Source organism: Oculina patagonica, chromosome 1 (genome assembly GCF_052425735.1).
Source record: "Oculina patagonica isolate OP01 chromosome 1, crgOcupat, whole genome shotgun sequence".
NCBI classification, from domain to species: Eukaryota; Metazoa; Cnidaria; class Anthozoa; order Scleractinia; family Oculinidae; genus Oculina; species Oculina patagonica.
This window is the reverse complement of record NC_135758.1, coordinates 17,671,374-17,686,737: the sequence shown is the minus strand read 5'-3', so window position 1 is coordinate 17,686,737 and position 15,364 is coordinate 17,671,374. Positions and strand designations below refer to the sequence as shown.

The 15,364-nt window shown below is 37.4% G+C and overlaps 1 protein-coding gene across 2 annotated transcripts; it reads left to right on the top strand.

Moving 5' to 3' along the window:
* The first annotated feature begins 347 nt into the window (after positions 1-347).
* Positions 348-12,113, top strand: LOC144648959 (histamine H2 receptor-like). 2 transcript variants are annotated; one of them, XM_078508414.1, is made up of 2 exons: positions 348-474; positions 10,687-12,113. In XM_078508414.1, the coding sequence occupies exon 2, from the start codon at positions 10,738-10,740 to the stop codon at positions 11,779-11,781; it is 1,044 nt and encodes a 347-aa protein (XP_078364540.1). In that variant the 5' UTR covers positions 348-474; positions 10,687-10,737; the 3' UTR covers positions 11,782-12,113. The 2 variants fall into 2 exon arrangements, with proteins under 2 accessions (XP_078364540.1, XP_078364544.1); XM_078508418.1 differs by lacking the exon at positions 348-474 and adding an exon at positions 2,222-2,301.
* Positions 12,114-15,364: the final 3,251 nt, after the last annotated feature.

Here is a 15,364-nt window from a genome sequence, read left to right as displayed (position 1 = left end):
GCTGCCATCCCTCAATCTGAGAAGTGAAATTGACTTACTATTCTAAGATTTAATTTGTGATAACAGCGAAAAGTTGCATCCAACAATGAACGCTGCATGGCGTACAAATCACTGAAAGCAATGGTATTTTTTTAGCACAATTGAACTTTGCAAGTTTAAAATATGTTTTTTTATGGTTTATATTCGACCAAAATATCATATCCAATATCCTACTTAATTTCACGAGCATCCGTCAGATATGAATACTGACGTAACGGGTCTTTGTGTTAACATAAGTACATATGGAAATCAAGTTGAATCCAAGTGAGAAATAAATAGAGATTCAATTGAAAATTCAAAGCGACAAATGAATAAGACGAACAGCACAAAATCTATTCAGTCTCACAATCTCGTTTTAAACAAAGCGACGAGGGAGATAACGAGCCTTGAAGACGCACAAGTTATCGACGAAAAAAAAAACGGGTTGATCATACAGTAAGTATTGAATCAAACTGTTATCAGTATTATAATTTGCGTGCTTGGAAAGGCCTTCGTCTTTTCTCAGGATTAATTTCTTGTTTCTGGTAAAATATTAATTTTGTAAGTGTTAAGTGTAGTACCAACTTGCAGCCTGAAATATCAGTCATGTCCTTCGACTGAAATACATCACTTTATAGGATTCCTCGTTGCGCAATAACTACTAGCAAAGTACTGCTTTTTAACACTCGAAGATAACCAAAATGAAGCAAAAACCTAGTGTGGCATATTTCATTTAATGCTAAAAAGGATAGCAGTTTAAACTACCCGAACTTTTTACGGAAATTTTCTCCGGAATTGTCCATAAATTGCTAGTAGGTTTACTGTCGCAATCGGAAAATACTGCTTCAAGAGTCAGTTTCAGAGAAAACAATATTCTTCATCTCGGCGTCTAGTTAAAATTATATCTACGTACATGCGGACAGGTTTGCAAATACCACAAAATTGCTTGTAATCCGAGATAATATTTATTGCTGATAGTTATCTAACTTCCTTTTCCAAAAAGAATTATTGTCATAAGTTGTCGTTGTTGACTCGCAGCAGTAATCTTTTACAGAAGGTCTTATGTCCTAGAAATTTGAATAATAATATGGATGGGCATCCGAAACCAAATTCACAGCCTGCCTCTAGAAAGAAAATTAAATGCACTGAAACAGCTCTGCAAACAGTCGTCTAAACCATTTACATAAATCAAAAATTGTTCACCTCAAAACGGGAATATCATTAACTGCGAAATGAAATAATATACTAATATTATCCCCCCACATCAGCCCATGCAGCTGCTAGAGCAAAATTCGCAATCTAGTCTGCAATCTCCGTTTTTCTACACAGGCGCGTACTCTAAAAATCTTCGGAGCACGCAGTCTGATTGTCAAATATGTTCACCCAGAAAGAGGACATTTATTGACTGAAAAATAAAAGAGTATACCAGTGTTATTCATCCACATTAAATGTCACGACAGCTGTTAGTGTATAAAATACAGCTTTACTCCACCAAAACATCTATTGTAAAGCGATCTTATTGCATTGTTAACTGACCAATAAATGCACGAGAAACACTCTGTTCATTAGGCAAATATACCGTACGCCAATAAATATGATATTTCCTGAACAGGGATTATATTCAACAGTCTTTTTGAAATATAACTAACTTAATTTTTCTCAGTGTATGCCGAAATTTTGTCTAAAACGTGAATTTCGCTTATTTCATTGTAACAGTTGTCTTAATATTGCGAAAAAAAGATACAACGAAGAGCTTTCTTTTATTTCGAGTTGCAGAGTAAAAATAAGATTTAATTTTAATTATCTGCTGTTAGTACTGACAATTGCAACTTTTACTTAATATAGACGAAATTCATAATTCGTCCCTATAGCGTTTGATGTTTCATGACCTCGCGTTTGGTTTTACCACATCAAGAAGTCTCATTCAAAGGTTAATTTAATTTTTGTTTGCGCTTACCAAGAAAGAAACTATTAATTCCATAAAAATAAACACAGACGAACAGTATTCATTTTCAATTCTGGTGCCTGTCATCGCCACCATTATTATTTCGAAGTTATATGTCAATTCGTCGCTTAAAACTCATACTTAGGGTGTCTGAGTAAACAGCGACGGAAAAGGCCTCGAAAAGAAAATTAATTTGCAGTCAAGTTTTACGAACGAGCACACAAGCAATACCCTCCTTTTTTCAGTTTATCTGAAGCGCGAGAAGAAACGGCAGGGACAAATTAATATTTTTTCCGGGTTGAAAACGGGACGTTATTAAAAGTTAAGTGAAAGGAAAGGTAAGTTTTTAAGACTGATAAAGCTTAATATTAGGTAGCATTGACAAAAAAAGGCCACTAATGAGAAATCGGAGACAGGATTTTAAGGTCCTGTGTATTAACAAAAAATCACATTGCTCCGGTAATTCGGGCGTAAATCTCGTTTCTATTTTTGGTGCTACTAATACATTTATTATTTTTTTAATAGAGGAGAGAGATTTCTTTTAAAAATCTTTAATTACAGACATTCTATGTATACGCGGCGGCGCGCAATATTTGCAAAACTAAGCAAGTATTGTAATGTAAATACTGCAATTTGCGGGTAAGCTACTGGATTTCTAGACTGCAAATCACAAAACAGCCCCAGTTTAAGTGTAAATTCGGTCTCGGTAAAAAAAAAAAAGGGATTCGGAACGCACGTAAACAATTTCAAATGGGATTGAGTTTTTCTCGAGGATGGCGCGTGACTTCGCTCGACATTATCGCGCATCTCCGGCTAATTCGCCTGTCCCGCCTCGATATCAGTGGAGAAAAACAGACTGTCTTGCATTTAACTCGATGTCATCATGCACCAAGTCCTCAATTTCAGAGGCGTTAGATAAAAATGATTGTATTTTTTTCCTTGGTTTAGGTTTTAAGACAATTTAAACTAACTTTTAGCTAGAGAAGAACAGAGCGAGTTAAAACACCCAGAGTGATGAAAAAAAAAAAAACATAGGCGGTAAAAGATGTTCTTGCACACCTTGGCCTGTTGCACCGTACGCCGGCCGGCAAAGTGGTGGTAAATACCATAGACTAACGCGTAAGTATTTATTGAATAAGACATGATTAAAAAAACACTTATACAAGACCATTCATAGCAGGAACATTAGAACACTGCATTGTGCACAGCAAAACTAACAAACTACTCTATAACGAATCTGACCACTTTGCAAATTTGCGCGAAGAGTCAGTTTGTTATATAATAATAATTCAGTTTATGACATGTAGAAATTCTTATAAAGTTATTGGGGATGTCTTGTCTTGCAATTCTTTATTCCTCTACCGTTTTTCCATTTTTGATGATTCTGCACAACAGTCCACTTTTTTATTGCTCAGCATATATTTCGCATATGAATATACCGTAAAATCGGGTTATGCCCTCCCGCTTTGCCCCCCCGGTTGCCCATCTTCTGGGCGATTCGTCCGATTTGCCCTCCCGGATTGCCCCCCTCTGCCAGATGACAGTACTGACACATCTTGTTGCTTTTTGTGCGTTTTCTTGTTCTCGTTTACACTCCGTGCCCCATTTCCGTTCTTTTTTCTCTGGCCCTCCCGACATCCCCTCCTTGCCCACACAACCCCTACGAACTGTTGCCCAGGGCTCGGAATTACGGTATAAATAAGTTCTATTGTTCGAAAACATGATTTAAAGATAAATTTTCATCACCCTCATGCTATTCCAACAGGAAAGACCGTCCACTATCGATTACATAAAACCATTTAGTGAGAAAGAAGCCCTCATCTTTCAAAACGTGCTTATAAATAATCACACTACGGTTTTTTCATGTACATGTACATCATGATGTATACAAACACACTCATACCACCTGCAAGTCGAGCTCAAACAAATGGCTAATCAGAAGGAAAGCTTAGCAATTAGAAATATATTCACCAAAAAAAGTCCCGCTATAAGACTGATCGACACGAATATTCTTCATCCGTACAACATCAAAACATTCCCTAGAAGACATGTAATGTGAACGTGAAAAAATCATGATATAAACTCTCAGACATTGAGAAATAAAATTTTAAGGATTTAAGCTTTAGGCTTAATTTTGACCAACGTTCCCACGTAAACGAGCAACATCGTCAACCATTCAATAAAACCAGAGGTTTGCATAAAGACAATGCGTTCATAGTTAAGAAATCGTCAATATTTAATGACATTCATTGTCCTTGAGTAGAACCTGGCGTTTGAAAAATTGAATACATTTATTATTTATAATTTCCATTTAAACAAACTTGTTTTTATCAGTCTCGACGTTTTAACGAGCGTCCCGTGAAAGGTAGGCTAAACACCCCACCATGCAAGACCGATTAATAAATCAGATAGCCCTTCTGTAAAGAAACAGCACAGTTTTAAAGGTGAGTGGCGTACAGGTTTCTCTGTAACATGTCCAAATGAGATCAACATTGAGAATATCATAAACTGTGTCTGCGGGTTTATGTTCGTTTAACAGCTGTGTTGACTGGTCTGACTATGCCATCTAATTTTCTTGCTAAAATGGTTTTTTCTTTTTAAAAAAAAAAAAAATAATTTTTTTAAAAAAAAAAAAAAAGGGGGGGGGAGAAAAAAAAAAAAAAAAAAAAAAACCTCTTCTCTACTTTTCTAATTTTTTTTTCCCCCCAAAAACAAAAAAAAAAAAAAAAAAAAAAAAACCCCCGTAAAATAAAAAAAAAAAAAAATTTAAAAAAAATATTTTATTAAATAATAAAAAAAAAGGAACGCGTTTTAGGCGCGCGCTGATTGGCTACTCAAACTCCAAATATCCTTTGCTATTCACCTCCGAGCAACGTGCGCGAGAAAATTGTAAATAGTCTTTAACAGCAATAAACTAGTCAAAAAAATCATCCTTTCGGGTTATATTATCGCACTGTTTTAGTGTATACTAAAACAGTGCGATATTTACCTCGCCACTTCGCGGCTCGGTAAAGGTAAATATCCACCACTAGCCAACGACACCGAGGTGAATAGTTGTTTAATACAAAGTGTTTTTTAGTTCACTTGGAATAGGAAACTTTCTTCGCTGTAAAATATCTGGGCACCATCTTTCTAAAGTTATAACTCAGTCCAGTTTATAATTTAGCGAAAAGAACTGAAAACCAAAAACAATAGTAGAAATATTTGTAGAAACAAAACAACAGCTAATAGTTGCTTATCAGTCGTAAGAAGGTACGCTGTGGTTGGAATAAAATAAATCCCGGGAATAACCGGAAAACAAAACTGTCGATAGAACAATCCTAGGCCCGCGGCCTTAGTTTGGGGTAAACTGATGTAGAAGAATATACACTTTTTTGGGAAACCAGCGAGGATTCTAAGGCGGTACCCTATTAGCTAAATAGATATGCTTTTACCAAGGGGGTCTCTCATAAATTGTTTATTGCTTTGGCCCAATTAGGAACGTGAATTTTTTTGAAAAAATTTTTAAATATGTAACTGTGCGTTAATGTTAGCAAAATACTGTATGTAAAGTTGTACTAAATATAGGGCAGCCAGTCGTGACAAGAAAAAACTATCTTTCCAACTGATAATAAGTGAATGAAATAGCGTTTGTGGTTTAAAAAAAGTCGCTACGATTTTAATGTACATTGATCATAGCACACGTAAACATTACTAAGAAAAACCATTGCTGAATGGATCTTTTTGCTGTTGAACAACAAATAGTTGGCGTACGAGTGTAGGAAATTTAAAGGTGCGAAAACCGCATTTAAGTATTGACGTGTAAATATTGTTCTAACCAGAGATAAAAACAGATTTAAGATCGAGGCTTTCAATCCAGGCCTGTAAGGTGGGCGGTGCGACGACTGCCTATTAAATGTGAGACCGATGGCTCAAAATTAAATTAATCTCTGACAAATTATTCAAAAGACTGAAACAGTAGTGTCTGTACTCCAGTTTGCTGACTGGTGTTGTTTGAAGCCTGAATCAACTGGTTTGTCCAATATACCAACACAATGGAATCTTTAAATCATGAAAGGGTAACCGTATGTGTTTACTTATATCGTCTTCGTTGACAAAGTTAACATCAAGCCAGATCAACATGATTTTTATCGACATATTTACTCCCTTGGCCTGCAAACTTGGGTTACTTGACAAAATACCGCATCTTTCCACTGCCTGAATATTGAACATGGCAGCTGGAGTAACAGTCGCCCGACTGAAAAGATTGGCTTTCAGAATAAACTAAAAAAATATCTTGGATTTTGTTAATGATAGTCAAAAAGAGTCGATAAAAAAGGAACCATCTTTAATAAAATAAACAATAAGACTGTTTCATGTATGCGTGCAGTCGTTGATATGTTTTCCCATACTCTTTCCATTGAAAACAAGTAAGCAGTCTTAATCATTTCCATGATAATTCAGAAATACGCGTTCGTTAACAGCGTTAACGAACGTTCTTAATTATCTGTTATGAATAGAATTTCTCTGATCTTGAATGGCACCTAGCTGGACTCGTGATTTCTATAAATAGATTAAAGCATCAGAAAAACTCTTCATTTACGAAGACAACAAGTAAACACAACAAAAAAGAAAAAAATCTTTCTTTTTATTTTAACGCAGTTAAAAAAATGATCAAAGGTGATTGTAAAGTTATTGCGCGTCAGTTGCCTTGCATGGGTTGAAGATATTTCTTCTTTCGGATGGTCTGGGTTAAATCTTTACAAGTTTAACATCTAAGGAATTTTTGTGGCTGAGAACTCGCTTTATTAGCGTGAAAGCGAACCTTCTTTCACAACAAACCAAAATAAGTTCTCCTCCTCCTTCTCACTTGATGAATAATAATAAGTTTCACAAAGAAATACCAGCCTTGGAAACGATAAAAGTCATGATCCGTTTAAAAGATGGCAAAAAGGAGTTAAACTTAGAAAGAGGGACTGCTTCGTCTTGTCTCTTTTCTCTTTTTTTTTCACGATATTTTTGCATTGCTTTTTCCTAATGAATGAAATGTTTATTGCGAAAACTAGGGGTCCAAATATACAAAAACACTTTCAACACACAAGTGTCAGTTCATTACAATATCAAAAAAGAATAATTAACAGATCTTAAGCTGCCTAATTTCAGGTTCTGAATTAAAATAACAAAGAAGGGATGCTTTTGCAAAGCTCTTAACTCAATTTACAACCATATAACTACTACTAAAGCATAAGGCTTTAATCCTGGCGACGGGCTCAACGCGATATTATAGTTTACTGGCGACTGCACCGTTAAAATGTGTGGTAAGCGAGTGAAAAATCTGCACGCAAACCCAACATCAGTTGACAACCTTCGTCTTAAGGTCAGTAAAAATGTGACTAGCGCACATGTACACCAGTTTTTATTTCTCATCCTCCTTTGTTTTAACTGTAAGACAACCTTATCATTACCATATAATCATAAATAATCTGTCCTAGCACTTTGGGGTTGAAAGCGAGATTATTTTTAGATCATGCGACTTTACCGTTAAAAGCAGCTCAGCGAATGAAAAACCAATTCGCTCCGACGTTTCTAAAAGTCAAGAGATCCTTTGACTGTTTCCCTAACAGTCGTTTATTTGCCAAAGTGTCTGAAGTGTGCAACTATTGTAATGCATTCACAACTTCCCCGAAAGCTGTTTGGTTAATATTATTAAACCGAATGCCTGATAGTTTTGACAATTCGGGATAGTATTTTCCTTTTTTTTGTCTGCATCAATAGTAGAAAGACCACTGAAAAACAAAAACCGGATAGTTGTAAAAGCAATCGATAGTTCGGAAGGATATATAAACGTGTTCTAATCTAAGAGACAGTTGGCGAATTATTCCCTACAAATGCATTCCCTTCACGTTGTTTAGTCCACAAGAAATCAGACGAAAGAACTTCGGTGATGCTTTTTAAAAGCTACTTCACTTGCCTATTTGTACAATATAGGTGTACCGGTACATCCTTTATAAGTTAACATACATGTGATAAAAGTCTAGCGTCGGATAATAGCACGCTAGAATTAAACCTCGAGTCAACTAGTCTGAGCGGTCCTTTCATTAAGAACCGTTTGTTTTTTTAATTCTGTGAAAAATAAAATTTAATAAAGTTTCTTTACTAATTTTGATGTAAGCGCTCTCGGTAGTGAACAAGAGATCCTTTGTCCCCAGCCAGTTGCGCTGACGAGGTGGACTAAAGCGATGATTATGAGTGTGTGTACTGCCCCAACATGTTCCCATAAATGAACTTTTAATGTAACTGAAAATAATGAGAATAACTGAAAGCCAAACAGGCTCGTAAAAAGGTACAATAATATATATGCATTGCACAATTTGAAGTCTAAACTAACTTCCATCTAAACTAAGTTCCATCCGCAGTGATATTCAACAAAGTCACTGGACAAATCCTGCATTGGGTGAAAGAATTTCTAAGGTTGATTTAAAAAGAATAGAAAATGTTAATAAAGCCCGCCAACTGTTTGCTTTTTTCATTGGTTTAAAAAATGATTTTAGGTGACTTATTTTCTAGCACATCGAAATTACGCTGAGAAAATTACTCAAACGGATTCCGCAGTTTGTTTATTTTCGGCGACATAGAAAAAGGAACATCGGGCGGAAAACTGCAGACAAATAAACAGGCTTAATCTCGAAACACAAATGCCATGAAACATTTTTTTTTTCGTTCCTAACTTTTCCAATCGAAACTTTTGTCCTCAATCTCAGCAATTCAGAATGCTAGGTTTTTAAGTTAATTTATCAAAAGAAACGCACTCAGGAAGTTTACATTCATTGACAGATTTTAATTTGACGAAGATCCTGATTAATCTGCCGAAGAGGCGTTAATTTTGTTCCGCCCGGTTGTCTGCAAACGATAATTAAACCTCCACTGATTGAAAATACGGCCTGGCAAATAAGGACGCTTTACACATCGGAAAAGCAGTCCTTTGTGCTTATGATTACGATAGGGATTGTTATCGTTTTATTGCACTTAAGCGCTTTTTTAAACTGTCAAAGCAAGACTGAGATTGCCGACATTTATAACAGTGGATCCGGCAGTACTCTTTGCTATCTCTTCACTGTCTAAATTGAAGTACTTCATGATGAAAAATACTTTCGAATTTTCGAAGCTGTTGCACCTATAAGAACAAACGTAACTAATATTACTGAGTTGAAGCTGGAGCTTGGAGTGTTCCCCGTTTAAAGGGACCAGGGTTTCCACTTCAATTAGTAGCTCTGTAAAAAGCAGATTTTCTCGGTCGGTTTTGCTTTTATAGGATAACACGAGTGTTAGCTATAGCTAGCGCAATCCACGGAAAGTGTCTTATCAAAAAACAACGAACACATCGTCAACAAGCAAGCATTTGGCAGACACTTCAAACATAAATCCATATCCTGATAGACCATCTGCGTTTATACAGAGCACTTTCGACTGAGGTCGGACTACATGCGAAGGACTTTATTGAAAGTCTATACATGTATAAACATTGTATAAGCCACGTCGTTGCAGTTTTGTACTCAAATAAACTGCAAAACGGTCTCTCTTTTTTTCTCTTGTTTTTCTCTCAGCTCAAAAGATCCGGCAACGCGCGACACACTATTTGGGAAATACAAAGCATCGTACAGGAAACTTAGTAGATCCTTTTCGTATGTCGCTTTTGACAACGAAGTCGCCCTTTTGTCGAAGATACAGACAAATGTGTAGCCCGTTCCAGGCTCTCGGTAGTTATGGGAGAGCGAATAACGCGCGCGGGTGAACGAGGAAAAAATGAGGCGCGACGAATGCTCGCCTTCGCTCCCCCCCCCCCCCCCCTCGTTTTTTTCCTCGCTCGCCCGCGTTTTTCGCTTTCCCCTTCAACTACCGAGAGTCTAAAACAGGCTAACAAATGTGCAGCTTGTAATATTGAAGAATACTGTAAAATTCCAAAAATTGGCCCCCGCCCCCCGTTAAGAAACCCTCTCGGCTCAAACGCAAAAAAAAATCCTCCCTCCTGAATATAAACCTACGGTATTATATTTAGTTATGACTTTTCGGATTATATAACCCTCTTACTGCAGAGCTTGTTTTGAACTTATGTCGCTAGAGTATGCTGCAGAGACTTGTTTGATTTGGAGAGTTTTACCATGTGTATTCTTCTATAAACCTAAAAAAAATCAGACCCATTCAGACGCAGTATCCATTCCAAATGCAAACCCCACATTATTTGAAATGCAAATTAATAATTTCCATCCGAAAATAAATGAACATAACGGCCTCGTCCTCTCACCCCACCTGCATATTCAGTATATTTGCTCTCGCCAAAAGTGGCGTTGAGCGAGTATAAGCCCAAGTAAAAATTTGCCTTTGAAGAAATGCTTCCACATTTTGTTTTAATTTGTGAGACGACTGTGACAAAAACATTGTTGACCCCGTTATTCAAGGACTTATTAAGGCCAGGGAACCTTATATGGTACCTGCCAATTACCAGCATGTAACTGAATGGAACCATGCTCCGACCATAAAATATTAAACATTGGCAAACACTGGTTTATGATTGACTTTACGTTCATGAGCAACCAATTGGCATCCAGCAATCAACAAACATTTGAAAGCAAATGGTTTTCGCACTTCTCATATTGTATACATGTGCGTGATCAGGCCATTCAATATAAACTACTGCTACGATGTGAAGTTTAACTCTGAATCAATCCAATCTACTTTTTTAACAGGCAAGGGAGGCGTAACTTCTTCAGAAACGAATTACCAGACCCGACAGAGGAATGATGGAGCATTTTGACGCTCAAGTATCAAATAACAGCAATGTAAATATTTCACAAGACGAAATGGACTTTTCGCCCGAATCAAACGCTGTAGCAATCGGTATTTACGTTGCTCTGTCTATACTGGGATTCTTCACAATCGGTATAAACGGCCTGGTCATTTATCTGATGCTAACCAGAGAATATCTCAAGACAGTCACCAACTTCTGCCTGGCAAGCCTGGCCGTATCTGATATGTTATCAGGGCTCTATGCAGTACCGCTTATTATTGCCTGCAATACGCATGCCAACATGGATATCTGTGTAGCCATGGACTTGGGTCAAAGATTTCTATCGATATCGACCGTGCTACATTTGCTGTTGATTACTATGGAGAGGTATTTTACCATAGTTTTCTCAGTGATGAGAACTACCTCTGTTTTATCCAAGAAAACCTGTCTGGCTGTTTTGATGGTAGTCTGGGTACTGTCGCTCTGCGCTTCGCTGGTCCAGCTCTCATTCATAAACAAAGAAACATTGGAACCCAGTAAAAGGCAAATTATTTACGATTTCATTTGCCTTGGACTCTTGGCTGTGTTTCCTCTTGTACTTATGGCAGTGGCATACATTCATATTTTCTATACCCTGAGGAAACACTGCAAGCGAATCAAACGCGATGTCTCGCATCTTTCTTCAGAATGTATGCAGCGTAACGCCAGGAAGGAACGAAAAGCGCTTATCATTTATGGTGCGATGATTTGTGTCTTCATCGTGGGATGGTTCAACTATTTCTTCAACTCGTTGCAAGAAGATTTAGGAAACAGGACAGAAATCCCGCTCTGGGCTGATGTGATTTTGTTATTGTTGAGGTTCAGCACCGGGTTATTAAACCCATTGTTGTACACCTTTCTTAAGCAGGACTTTAGACGAGCAAGAAAATCCCTGGGCGTCTTTGGCTCGAGAAATCAAACTTTCAGAAGATCCACATTTAGGAGCTCTTCTTCTACGAAAAGGACTCATCTTTCCTCTGTTTCATCCGCCGAACAAGGGGCCTCTTCTGTTTGAATTTCTAATACTTATCGATCAAGGAAGAAAAAATTAAACGTGAGAAAATTATTAAGCCTATCACTGAATACATTCTTTTCTTTAAGAATAATCTATGATAACAACAACGAGGTACAGAAAGGCCGCAATTTTGAGGATACAATCAAAATTCTATTTCTGTGATGGGGTCCATTTTTCGCCTGTAAAGTCTGAGATGGGGTCGCTTAATGGGGGAAAATTGCATCAAATTTATATCTCTCTGTTATCTAAATTGGGTCGTTTTGAAATGTGCAAAAATATCAACTAGCGGATGCTGTATTATTGTTAATTAGAAAAATTTAACAATAAAAGCATTCTCTCCACCTCCGGTCTGAGATAAGGTATAAAATTCAACTTATAAGTCTGAGATGGGGTAGCAAATTTGAGCTTTTCTTTGTCTGACACGGGGTAGCTGGGTTTCAAGACCCCAGCGGAGCAGCCCCCCCCCGGTAAATGGCCAACTGACTGCTTAGGGACTGGTCAATAAGTACCAGGGGGGGTGGGTCGGAGCAATTGGAAAAGTGGTGGCTCGAAAATTTGTGACCCACCCCTTCCTGCTGGCTCAAAACTGACTGACCCACCCCTGATAGGGGGTTAAAAATTACATGACCCACCCCCTTTTCTAAAAAAAATCAAGGAACCAATCATTTCTTTATTATCTGTTAGGGGTTGGAGGTTTTTGATTTGGCATCAGTTTTTTAAGTGAAATTCCCTACATATACCACCCTAATATTCCCTGATGGACACTGCTGTTCCATGTATGTCTTTTCCCATTTCTTAACACAGCAAAGAAGAATGAATTTATCACTTCTTATACTAGTCTTTTGTAAGTTTTCCACCCATTTTCAAACATATGCGAAAAATGAAACAGTATGTAAAATTATTTCATAAACAACTATTGAAGAGTTCATATTTTAAAACACAAATTGATAACAGAAACTACAACCACTGTCCATCATTCATATTTGAAGTGTTTGAGTTTACTGATATTAATAGGCTAAAAGCCTAGTGTGAATCCATGCAGGTTGAAGAGAGACAGGCAAACCTGATTGCCTGATGGTATGATCACAAGCCATCTAGGGGGGTCAGGGGGCATGCTCCCCCGGGAAATTTTTATATTTTGGCCTTCTGAAACCGCTAGAAATTCATTAAAAAATGCCCACATGGAGAAATTTATCAATTTTATATACTGATGAATACAGCTTTTCTTGGAACTATAACAATTTAAAGTAAGTGTAAAAATAAGATGACCCACCCCCTACGTATAGATCAAAATTACATAACCCACCCCTTTTCGAGGGCTCAAAAACTGATGACCCACCCCCTTTCTGCTCCGGCCCACCCCCCCCTGTACTAATTGACCAGTCCCTTAGCGTGGAATGTGACAAAAATCGAACTAGATTGCAAAATTGATCATATAATGTACATTCACTGATAACAACAACAGTAAATGCAAATGCAAATGAATTGCAAATGCAGAAATGACATTTACTAAACACCATCCCATCTCCTTAATGGGTTCAATTTCCATGCTTTCTCAAGTCCAGTCTTTGTTCCTTTCCGAGAAGCTGTGTTTTCGGGAATGAGAACAGGCTATTTCTAATGGTACAGTATGTAAGCTCTGGGGTAGATGGGTCCCTTAAAATTCATTCAATGCAGACTAACTTTCCAACCTGGAAGTGCAGTTATGAGGCTATGGGTTCCGGGCGCTGGGCTACAGAGTCTGTGCTCATGGTTCTGAGCTCCACGCAAAAAATTTCAGTGGCCTATGTCTTTTACATTTCATGTAAGCAATGTCCCGTTTACATGTTAGCCCGGCTTGCTGAAAAATGTTATCTCACTCCATTTTGACATGGTAAAAATCTGACAAACTGCTGTAAATAGAGTTTGAATTTACATTCTAGAATGGTGACTGAAGACTACAAATAAGAAAACAAATTGAGAGATTTCTACAATTAAACTGCACCACCTTATAAAAGACTTCATTTACATTTGCTATATCAACGTGTGTACATAGAATTTTGCAGAAATGTAAATTTTACTAGTTTCCTCAGCTTAAAAACTGTATATTAAACGAAGCAATAGTTTTTACCTATCAATTAGCCAATTCCATTTGGCTTTACCCATTTCGTTTCACATTGTAGCACAGCGTACTGCAGTGAGCACGAGCCTGCTAACATTAGAACAGTGGCTGGTAATCGAGGCCACAAGGCGTCCCGCTGTTGTATTTTCACTGCGCGTTGATTATTCATGTGGTGACAGGCCATGAGCGGGATTGTTAAAGTGATTGTAAGGCGAGGAGGTTGCCATTGAACGCCATCGTAGCCGGATTCCGGTGGAAAAAAATCTCATAAAGGTGTTTCCAAGCTAAAAAAAACATCTAACGGAGTTTTAGGGGCTAAAGGAGCCGTCCATTTTTTAGGAAAGCAAAAATTGAAAAGAAAAATCCCTTACAAATAGAAGAAGCGAGTAAAAGAGTTTATAAGCATCTTTCTGTTTTCTTGGTAAATGAATAACACTGCCTTTAAATTTATTCTTTTCTGAGAACGGTCCAAATTTCAGTTTAGCTCGATGTGTAAGTAATATTTGACGAGCATTTGCTGATGCAAACTGATTTTATCGGGTACTAGACGAACATGTTGCTTAAAAAACAGAGTTAACGAGGTTTAAGTGCAACCAAATAATGATCTGAATTATTACAAATTTTCATATCGTCTAGAGTTTAAAGTCTTAAAATTGCGTAATTTAAATAACAAATATTAATAATTAACTTGCACTTTTAATCATTAACCGAGATTTACCGACAACCGACAAAGGTCGAAAATTTTAACCGACAACCGACAAAGTAAGGAATTTTTAACCGACCCCCCCATTCAGACCCTCTACACCGCTTCAGGAGAAAACCGAAAATTGCATGGAAGCGAGGCTAAGTGGCCCTCACCAGCTAAAGTTAATATGAGCGCGTGGGGCATTTCAAGTCAGAAAAAAACATTTTTTTTCTGATTTTAGTTGGCAAGGGTCACTTAGCCTCGCTTTCCTGCAACTTCCGTTTTTTTCCTGAATCCGCCGCGCCGATGTATATGGCGGGAACTTGAACGCCACGTGACAAACTTTTGATTGCAGCGATTGTCAATTACCTGTAACTAGGCAACAGCAATATTTTTCCCCAATTTCAGCCTGTGATGGGATGACAGGTAAAAATCTGACTGGCGAGGACCAACGAAATTGACATTATCAATTTCGATATTATAATAACCGAACACAGTCAATTATGACAATGAATCAATCAAAGTTCAGAGCTTGAAAAAGTAGTTTTTTAATTTTAGGACTAATCAGCTTCTGCCACTTCCAATTTCTCATTTGACTTTTTTCATTACTGAGTTTGTCAAACTGCTAAGTCTTCATGCCAGCCTGTGGCTAACCCAGACCGACGACTGGAAACAAGCATGATCAATAAATTTAACCTTTCTAGTCGAAGGTGGATTTTTTTTTTCTAAAAGAATGTTAAGTTAGTTTCTAAGTGAAAAAGCTGAAGTTGTGACCAAGTTGTGGACAGAGACAATGT

Excerpts from the sequence above, each read along its gene's own strand:
- LOC144648959 (XM_078508414.1), top strand. The coding sequence starts at position 10,738 with ATGATGGAGCATTTTGACGCTCAAGTATCAAATAACAGCAATGTAAAT.